Source organism: Apodemus sylvaticus, chromosome 4 (assembly GCF_947179515.1).
Source record: "Apodemus sylvaticus chromosome 4, mApoSyl1.1, whole genome shotgun sequence".
In the NCBI taxonomy this organism is placed as follows: Eukaryota; Metazoa; Chordata; class Mammalia; order Rodentia; family Muridae; genus Apodemus; species Apodemus sylvaticus.
This window is the reverse complement of record NC_067475.1, coordinates 72,150,967-72,161,553: the sequence shown is the minus strand read 5'-3', so window position 1 is coordinate 72,161,553 and position 10,587 is coordinate 72,150,967. Positions and strand designations below refer to the sequence as shown.

Below are 10,587 nucleotides of genomic sequence, written 5' to 3'. Positions count from 1 at the left end.
ACCCACCAGTATCAAACCACGTTCAGTGTAATAGTTCAAATCAATGGGATTTGAGTTCAAAAGTTCTCCAGCATCCAGAAGAGAAACTAAAGGGTTGCATAGCAATGACAACAAGAGCCATGTCTCTGTGGAGATCTGTGACCAAATTCACATAGATTAATCAACGGAAAAGAAGGAAGGAGACCTAAAACCCAAAGTCTACAGCTTTACTCAACCTAAGATGTTCATAGCATTCTAGACCATGTGTGAAGGCTGGGAATTCATCAGCTTCATTTATTTGTGCTGTCCATTTAGATCTTTCATCTAATAGTTGCAAAACAAGAGCAAGAAAAGACACACCAGGGTGTATAATGAGAAGCACAAATGCAGAGCAAATAAGTCAACAGGAGCCGCCATGCCTTGCATTCAGAACTTTATTCTTGCCACAGTTTGGGGTTGTGCTAACTCTGGCAGGATGCCTTGATACAGGAGCAAAGTTAAGAACGAGGGGATCAGTTGTTGGGTTTGGGTAAAGTCTAGAAGACATAGCAGGAAGCACATTTTAGAAGCTGAAAAGTTCTTTTGTGTTTAACAGCAGCAGTCATCCTCATTATCACAGCATGCAGGACCTCTGGACCTCATGGGAATAATTCCCAAACAGCAGCACCCAGAGCCACAGCTGCTGCCACAGCCTCCACAGCCTCCGCAGCCTCCGCAGCCTCCAGAGCCGCAGCCTCCAGAGCCACAGCCTCCACAGCCTCCAGAGCTGCAGCATCCAGAATCCTCACAGCAGCCAGAAGATCCTGTGTTCCATCCTTGGGGCCTCTGGACCCAACGTCTCAGAGGACTCACCCCGAAGGTCCGGGGAGCCAAACAGCAGTAGCTGGTGGAACAGGGGGCAGAGCACGGGTCAGGAGCACATCCCTGAGATCCTGAGCCACTCGAAGAAGCCTGAGTATAGTAGGTTTGGGAAGGAACCTGATACTGGACATAATACGTCTGAGCCTGGCAGGGAGCTGGACATTTGACAGAGGTCGTCTGGCATGGGGCTGGGCATTTCACATACGTCGTCTGGCATGGGGCTGGGCATTTCACATACGTCGTCTGGCATGGGGCTGGACATTTTACATAGGTCGTCTGGCACGGGGCTGGGCACTTCACGTATGTCTGGCAGGGAGTTGGGCATTTCACGTAGGTTTTGGTCTGACATGGAACTTGGTATTTCACATAAGTTTGAGCAGGAACTGGAACTGAGTATCTCACAATGGTTTGAGGCTGGCAGAGAGCAGGCCCTGGAGCACCAAAAGTTTGCATCTGGCCTGAAATCTGGCCTGAAACCTGGCCTGAAACCTGGCCTGAAACCTGGCCTGAAACCTGGCCTTTCCCAGAGGCACCATTACTACCTTGCCCCACTCCCAGTCCAGATCCCAGACCAGAACCCTTCACACAAGATGGAAGGAACTGTGGCTGCTTCTGCTGGTCACACATCTTGCTGTGGTTTTTAAAAATCTGAAAAGAAAAATTCATCAAAACTGTAAGATGAGAAAGGTTTCCACAAAATTCTTCAGTGCATCCACTTGGGAGGGTGATCTGAAAAAGGTCTCCTTTTTTTGTTTTGTTTTGGTATGCTTGTTTGTTTGTTTGTTTATCAAGACAGGCTTTCTCTGTATAGCCCTGGCTGTCCTGGAACTCACTCAGTAGACTAGGCTGGCCTCGAACTCAGAAATCTGCCTACCTCTGCCTCCTGAGTGTTGGGATTAAAAGGCATGTGCCACCACGAAAGGTCCGTACCACCCAGAGGCTGTCCATCTGGCAGTAAAGCAGGTGTGAAGTCAAGGATTCTAGGTTGACTTGCTACACCTTCAACTGGCTGAGTAACTTCAGACAAGTCCTCCCTCAACCCTGATACTGTTTTCACAGTAGGAAATACAGGGCTTGAAACAGTAACTTACATTTCTATGGGACTCTCCATGTCTCCTCTTTTTACTTCAGTATCTGCATTGGGGAGCAGTCTTGCATTACTCTTCAACCATTTTAGACTCCACCAATTTGCCCCTTAGGGGCGGCAGTACTTCTTATTCCTTCCAACTCAGGGAGTCCTCAGGGAGGACAGATGTGCATGCCTGAGTTAACCTGAGTCTTTAACTGAACCTGGCAGAGCAAAACTCAGGTTCAAGCCTCAGGAAGTTTCTACCATTTGCCTATCATTGGTTCACTTTGTTAGTAAGTAGAACTAAGAAAAAATGGCATATATGTCCCCAGAGAAACCTAGTTCTCTGAAGTCCCTGCCCGGGTAATACAGCCTCCTCCCCTATCCAGCAGGAGTCTCAGTTTCCCACTATCAAAGGCATTCTCCTTCACAGATTTCCCTGGCTCATTATTTATCCCATAGTACTCCACACCAACTCCACCTCAAGTCTATTTCTTGCCAAGTCCCTAATCACAAACAATAAGACTTACCTTCTTTCCTGGCAGGAGCAACACTGGAAGAAGCCAAGGCTCTGAAGAGCTGGCATTTGGTGAGACTTTTTATAGGGTGGCAATGAAGCAATTTGATGCCATTTAAATGAAGCACCTGGGATCACGAGGACAAGAGCTGATATTGCATTGGTGAGATTCCTCCCCAGTATGCCTGGCTGTTCACTCAGAGGCAGAGCATGTCTCTACTTGATACTGAATTTTCCTAAATATAAGATAAATGGCTGTCTTCTTCAGGAATCAAGCTTCCTTCTCATCCTAGAAGGCATGAGTCATCTTGGCAATCTGACCCTAATGTAGGGTGTTTAGTTGAGTCTCTCACTATTTCATACACTATGTTGAAAGCTACTCTGTGTCCTTCAAGAACTGACATGCTCAATCCTTCTGGGGATCTCTTGTGGCTTCTACTGGTCAGGGTTGTTGGGGAAAAACTTTGACATGGTGGTCTCTGACACAGTATAGTGGGAAGGTCACCATGAACTTGTTTATCCATGAACCATAGAGTTTTCCCAGTTAATTTGGAAACTGAATAGATTCTTTATGATCTCAGACCCCAGGAATTAGGTCTTCATTGGCTCATCTCAGCTTCTACGATCCCCATGGCCTTCCTTCAACTCACCTTCCTGGGACTCATTTCCAGGAATAGATTCCAGGAACCTAGGATTGGGAGAATTCCAGACAAATGATTGTGAGTGAAGACAATGATAAAATCTACAACCTAGTTGAATGTTTTTATGGGCCAAAAATTTATAAGGCAGATGCATGCAACAGAGGCCTAAATGATAAAGAGGGTTACAAAGCATCCAAAATGAGTTAAGTATTGCTACCAGTTTTTGTCTTCCATGATGGAATTGCTTTTGAATACCAGCCACATTTCATTTCCTCAATACAGTAAATGTGGAAAAAAGACCAGAATAATATCTCTTGAGCACTATTGAATACTGCTGTAGTATGTGTCTTTATTTGGTTTTCATTATTATTCAGTGGGAGGCTATAGAGGAAGGAAAGACAGAGGGGTCCAACTACCTCACCAAGCCATTGTTATCAGTGGGTAGCAGGGTACCATAAGAACCTAGACTTACCCAGTCCATAACCCATGCCTTTCCCACTGTGCCTTAACGAAAGTGTGTGAGATCTGCTATGGGAAGCTATAAAGCCAGTATCTGGAATTGTTTTCAAATGCTTCTTTCTCAGATCAACCAATCAAGGCTTCACAAGTCCATGCAACCACTCCAGTGAAAGGTAGTTCTAAATTGGCTCCTCAGTTCCCCAGGATCCACAAACTCTTACCTAAAAATAGCAAAGTGCCAATATGTCACTGACTTTGCCATACCCCATATCAGTTCTTAGAAAGTCTATCCTGGACAATTTGGGGAAAACAAGAAGGGGACATTCTGCTCCAGGCTTGGAAAGTGCCCTGGCTCTTCCTGTCACCCCTGCCCAGTAGTAGACTTGCCACATTGTATATCATCCATGTGAAGTCCACTGTCTGTCAGGGGTAAAAGGGACTACTGGTCCAGGCCTCTATAGTCCTCAGTTGTTTCTCAGGCCTAATGTTTCATGGAATGGAGAAGAAAACAATTGCTTTGTGGAGAGACAGATGTCAAACTCTTCACATCAATAACTTATTAATATAATCTTTGTGATAATGGCTAAAATAAAACAGGACATAAATAGACAACTGTGAAAAATCAGTTAGCTACAACTAATAGAGCCATAATTTAAAACCAGGAATGAGATATTCAAAGCCTATTATTTCTCCACAACATGCTGCTTCTGATTGGCATGTTGTTTCCGTTTCAGTTGTGCAGCCCTCTATATTGTATGTAGCATGGGGTAAGTAGCACTATTCACAGCAATGACAATGACTTAGAAAGCTACTGATTTCAAAAGATGCCCACAGAACAAGACAGACACTTTTCAGGGCATCAATGACAAGAATTGACCTCATGTCCTATAATTCCTCAGCCCCTCTGCTACTTCAGTATTTTATTATAAGGGTCTATTCTACACACAAAATGTTTGCTTTCATAGACTACCTGCCCATCAGTTACATGCAGTAGTTTATTATTCTCTGGAGTTGATAAATATAGGTTGATTACCATATTTCATCTTAGGACCTGGGAAACATTAACAATTAATGAAATAAATTGGTGAATGAGTGGGAATTTGTTACATTGAGGTCACAAACTAATTTTCCTCCTCCTGGGGTTAAAGTGATCCTGCTCTGCCGTTAGTCAGTCAGTCTGTATGTCTCATGCCAGCTCTGGGCTCTGATTGGCTCACTTCCTGCTCTGTGGGGTGAGGTTCTCACTAATGGTTTTGACATCTTCAGGCAGCACCAACATCACTGGTGAGAGATACGGCATCCATGTGCCATGCAGACAGGTGGGTGGGCTGTGCTCCACCCACTTTATAGGCTTGAAGGCAGAGCTGGTAGAGTCAGAAGATAAGTGCCAGTGTCAAGATGAGTCATGAGGATATTCCAAGAAGTTTCCAGAGCCTCTGCCCATTTATCCCTTTGGCAGCTCATGGATCATAGACTTGTTGGTTTATGCAATAACAGTCCAGTGGACTCACATGAGAGTAAGAAGAAAGAATCATCTCTGAGATGGAAGGGCCTAAAACAGGTCATATACCTGGCCTCTGTTCTTGTTCTATATAGAAAGTCCCAGTGGGTTTTAAAAGCTCTTAGAGTCTCTTTGTTAACTTGCCTCATAATTTCCCAAATGAATAGTCAGGAACTATATATTAGATTATCAGTTCATCTCCTTATAACACCAGCATTTATGAACCCTTAACAGCCAGAGAGTAATCTTGACACTGGAGGTGGACAGCATGAGGAAAAGACTATTTTTTCCCATTTGTATCAATTGTATCCCTGGAAGAGGCTGTCACACCAACCCCTTGGGTCATAGCACCCCTTGATTATCACCCTTTTTTACCCAATACATTGCTCTGGACACAGCAGGACTGGGATTTCAAGTACTGTTCTGTAAGCTATTCATACCACAGCTGCTGGTGTAAGCACATCCTGAGCTATCACATCTACTTAGCAAGTTCTTGGACTGCAGAAAAGTGTGCCTGGTGAGTCCATATCCCCAATGCTTCCAGATCTCAAAGTAATCTAAAGAATTCCACAACCAACCCTAGCATTTCATAGCCAATCCACTGTGCTGGACTTTCTATTTCAGATAGAATGGTCTCCTTACATGGCAAGACACTGATATCCCGAATCATCTCGATTGTATATTGTAAGGAATATAAAGCACATTTCTGCCATGAAAAAGATAAACCCATTTGACAAGTGAAGAAAATAAATATGTAATGTGATCTGGTGGCAAGTGAAGGGGCAAGAGCAAGCCAGGTTTATTCAGTGGCTTTCTAGGAAAGTCCACAGGAGCCACTCAGATACTCATCTCAGTCCTCACCTTCCAGAGTGAATTCTTGTTAGATTCCTGAATGGCCACAAAAGGTAGGCAAGTCTGCAACTTCAGACCTATCACAGTCACTGCGGTATTAGTTACTCTTCCCATTGCCAAAATTTCTGATCAAAGTAACTTACGGAAAGGATGTCTTCCATTGTGGAGGGGAAGGCATGACAGGGAGCACATAAGGCAACTGGTCACAGTCAGTCTCCAGAAACAAAATGAATGACAGTTCTCAGCTTTCTTTCTCCCTTCTTTATCATCAGGGAGACTGGCAATGGGGTGGTGCTATCCACATTCTGAGTGGGTCATCATTCCTTAATTAAATCTTTCTGGAAACTTTTCTGGGATACACAGAAGTGTAATCCCATTGTTGGTCTTAATTCAGTCAGGCTGATGATGAAGAACAACTCTCAGAGAACCAAATCTGCAGCACTCCCTGGCCAAGAGTTCCTTGCAAGTAGGAGAGAGTAAGGAAAGGAATGGGGCAACACCACCTTAGATTCCAAATCTGACTGGCAGATGACAGTAAATTGACTTTTTAAAAATCATCTGGATTACAATAGTGTTTTGACTCGTCTTCATATGCAGAACACAAATAATGAGAGAAGCTGTCAAGATATAGTTTCCCACTTGCTCCCCAGGAGGACATGTGCTGCTCTATTAAGTTTTTATATCATTATGCATATTAGTTGTACAAAGCATTTCATTATGGCATACTCATATGATATGCTTTGATCATATTCATCCATGGTTACTCTTTCTTATCCCCTTCCTCTTTCTGCTTCCTCTCCATGTTCCTAACAGTCCCTTTTATTCCCAAACACTTTCCACGCTTGAGATTCTGTGTGTAACAGTAAACAGGATCACCTTCTTTCACTTAACATGCTGTACTGCATAGACCTGAAATCCCATTCATTTTCCTGAAAACAACACAGTTTCATTCTTCTTTATGACTGAGGAAAATTCCATTGTTTTCCTTTATCCATTCATCCTCCTGTGGCCAATTGCCTGATTCTATGACTTCTATGCGTAGTGCAGTGGTAAATTTGGGTCTATGGATAGCTCCATAGTAAGCTCACTGATTCTTCAAGGATCAGTGGTATACCCAAGTCATATGGTAGTTCTTTTTCCAGGTGTAGGTGTCCTTGCATTTGAGGAATAATGTTTAGAATTGAGATGTCATCTTCATGGATTTCCTTTTGATGAGTATAAAAATCATTTGATTAATTTTGAATGAAAGTCTATTTTATTAGATATTAGAATGGCTACTTCAGCTTGCTCCTTGGCTCTATTTGCTTGGAAAACCTTTTTTCTTCCCTTTATTGTAAGGTAATGTCTAGCTTTGTCGCTGAAATGTGTTTCTTGTGTCCAGCAGATTGATGGATCCTATTCTTACATTCATTCTGTAAGCCTGTGTGTCTTTTTATTGCAGAATTGAATCGATTGATTTTGACAAATATTAATAACAAATGATGGGTAATTTCTGTTGTTTTATTTGTCTGTGTATCTGTGTGTGTGGGGGGGTGTATTTCACTACTTTTGGTTTAGCTGGTATTGGGTTATTTATTTCATGTGTTTATTTGGGTGTAGTTAGCCTCCTTGGGTCAGAGTTTCCTTCCTAGTATTTTATGTAGGGCTTATTTATTTGTGGAAAAATACTGTTTTAATTTGATTTGTCACAGAGTGTCTTGTTTTTTTTATCTATGGTGACTTTTGCTGGATATAGTAGTCTGGGCTGACATCTGTGGTCTCTTGGGGTCTGCAAAACATCTTCCCAGTCTCTTCTGTCTTTTAGAGACTATTGAGAAATCAGGTGTAATTCTGATTGATCTATCTTTATATGATAGTTGGTCTTTGACCCTTGCAGCTTTTAATACTCTTTTTTTGTTCTTTACATTTAGTGATTTGATTATGTGTCATGAGGATTTTCTTTACTGGTCCAATCTATTTGGTGTACTGTAAGTTTCCTGTGTGTTTAGAGGCATCTCTTACTTTAGGATGGGGAAGTTTTCTTCTATGATTTTGGTGAAAATATTTTCTGTGCTTTGGAGCTGGTAGTCTTCTTCTTGTATTCCTACTATTCTTTGGTTTGGTCTTTTTATAGTGTCTTAGATTTTCTCAGATGTTTTGTGTCAGGAACTTTTTAGATTTAACATTTTCTTTGACTGATGCATCTATTTCTTCAATCATATCTTCTACTCCTGAGATTCTCTCTTTCATCTCTTGTATTCTGTTTGTAATGCTTGCATCTGTTGCATTCCTGTTCTTTCCTAGGATTTTTTTTACAGACATAGAGGCTTTTGTATTAGATATTTTCTTTATTTACATTTCAAATGTTATCCCCTTTCCTCATTTACCCTCTGAAAATCCCCTATCCCATCCCCCTCCTCCTGCTCAATAATTTCCTAGGTTTTCTATCTCCAGGATTCCCTCAGTTTTGTGATTTTTTTCATTGCTTCTATTTCTATTTTCAAGTCTTGAACAGTTTTATTCATTTCCTTTATCTGTCTTACTGTGTTTTCCTCTATTTCTTTGAGGGATTTATTCATTTTCTCTTTGTAGGCCTCTCTCATCTTTGTAAGATAGGATTTAAGGTCACTTTATGGTGTTATAGGATGTCCAGGGCTCTCTGTAGTAGTATAGCTGGGCACTGGTTGTGTCACATTGCCCTGGCGCTTGTTCACTGTATCACTCTGGCCTTTAGCCACCTGGTTGTTCCTGGTGTTGACTAGATGTTTCTGGTGGCAACAGGACTCCTCGGGGAGGCAGGTAGAGCCTTGGTTCTGATGATAGAGCTCAGATGCAAGATGCTGCTCATGTCTGCTTGCTCTACCCTCAGGTGGAACTGAATGTTTCTGGGGTCCCTCAGGCCTCCTCTGAGGAAAGGTGATGGCTTGGGTAGCTCTTTCTTTTTTATTTAATTTTTTTTTATTTATTCACTTTACATCCCATTCACTGACCTCACTCCCAGCCAATCCCTCCCACAGTCCTTCCCCCATACCCCTTCCCTTCTCCCCTAAGCAGGTGGGAGTCCCTAGGTATCCCTCGCTCTGGCACTTTAAGTCTCTGCAAAGCTAGTGCTTCCTCTCTCACTGAGGCTAGACAAGGCCACTCAGAAGAACATATCCCCCACACAGGCAACAACTTTTGGGGTAGGCCCATTCCAGTTGTTCAGGACCCACATGAAGATCAAGCACTGCATCTGCCTTTTGCTTTGAGGTAGTGTCTGTCTTTGTCACTGAGGTGGGTTTCTTGTATGTAGCAAAATGTCGGGTCCTGTTTAAGAATTCAATCTGTTAGTCTGTCTTTTTATTGAGAAATAGAGTTCATTTATATTAGGAGATATTAAGGAAAAGTGATCATTGCTTCCTGTTATTTTTGTTATTAGAGGTGGAATTATGTTTATGTAGCTATCTTCTTTTTGTTTTGTTAATAGAAGATTATATTCTTGCTTTTTCTGGGATGTAGTTTTCCTCCTTGTTTTGGCGTTTTCCATTTATTATTTTTTGTAGGGCTGGATTTGTGGAAAGATATTGTGTAAATTTTTTTTGTCATGGAGTATCTTGGTTTCTCATCAATGGTAATTGCGAGTTTTGCTGGGTATAGAAGCCTGGGCTGGTGTTGGTCTTCTCTTACGGTCTATATGACATCTACCCAGGATCTTCTGGCTTTTATAGTCTCTGGTGAGAAGTCTGGTTAATTCTGATAGGTCTGCCTTCATGTGCTACTTGACCTTTTTCCCTTACTGCTTTTAATCTTTCTTTCTTTCTTTCTTTCTTTCTCTCTTTCTTTCTTTCTTTCTTTCTTTCTTTCTTTCTTTCTTTCTTTCTTTCTTTCTTTCTTTTCTTTCTTTCTTTCTTTCTTTCTGTTTTTTTTCCATTGGTGTTTTGATTATTATGTGACAGGAGGAATTTCTTTTCTGGTCCAATCTATTACGAGTTGTGTAAGGATCTTTTATATTCATGGGCATCTCTTTCTTTAGGTTAGGGAAGTTTTCTTCTATAATTTTGTTGAAGATATTTACTGGCCCTTTGAGAGTCTTTGCTCTCTTCTATACCTATTATCCTTAGGTTTTGTCTTTCAATGTGTCCTAGATTTCCTGGATATTTTGAGTCAAGAGCTTTTTGCATTTTGCATTCTCTTTGACTGTTGTGTCACTGTTTTCTATGGTATCTTCTGCACCTGAGAGTCTTTCTTTTATCTGTTGTAATCTATTGCTTGCATCCAGGACTCCTGATCTCTTTCCTGGGTTTTCTCTCCCCCTTTGTGATTTCTTTATTGTTTCAACTTCCATTTTTAGATCCTGGATGTTTTTGTTCAATTCCTTCACCTGTTTGGTTGTGTTTTCCTGTAATTATTTAAGGGATTTTTGCATTTCCTCTTTAAGGGCTTACCTGTTTACCTGTGTTCTCCTGTGTTTCTTTAAGGGAGTTATTTATGTCCTTCTTAAAATCCTCTATCAGCATCATGAGATGTGATTTTAAATCCAAAGCTTGCTTTTTCTGATGTTTTGGGGCATCCAGGACTTGTTTACACTGCAATGTCTTAAGCTCGAGGTCTGTCTGTAAGTTCAAGACCAGCCTGGACTACTTAGTGAGGGCCTGGTAGAAAATTTGGCTAACATGTGATTATTCCTGTCATTTTGTGGTGCTTCTTAGATTTTTGATTGTTTAAATTTTTATATAAAAAAAGAGTTTAT

The 10,587-nt window shown here is 41.6% G+C and overlaps 1 protein-coding gene across 2 annotated transcripts; it reads right to left on the bottom strand.

Moving 5' to 3' along the window:
* Positions 1-567: 567 nt before the first annotated feature.
* Positions 568-1,467, bottom strand: C4H1orf68 (chromosome 4 C1orf68 homolog). Of its 2 annotated transcripts, none has more exons than XM_052178643.1 (2): positions 1,342-1,467; positions 568-1,293 (listed from the first exon to the last, which is right to left on the bottom strand). In XM_052178643.1, the coding sequence occupies exons 1-2, from the start codon at positions 1,465-1,467 to the stop codon at positions 568-570; spliced, it is 852 nt and encodes a 283-aa protein (XP_052034603.1). The 2 variants fall into 2 exon arrangements, with proteins under 2 accessions (XP_052034603.1, XP_052034604.1); XM_052178644.1 differs by having other exon boundaries at positions 568-1,271; positions 1,359-1,467.
* Positions 1,468-10,587: the final 9,120 nt, after the last annotated feature.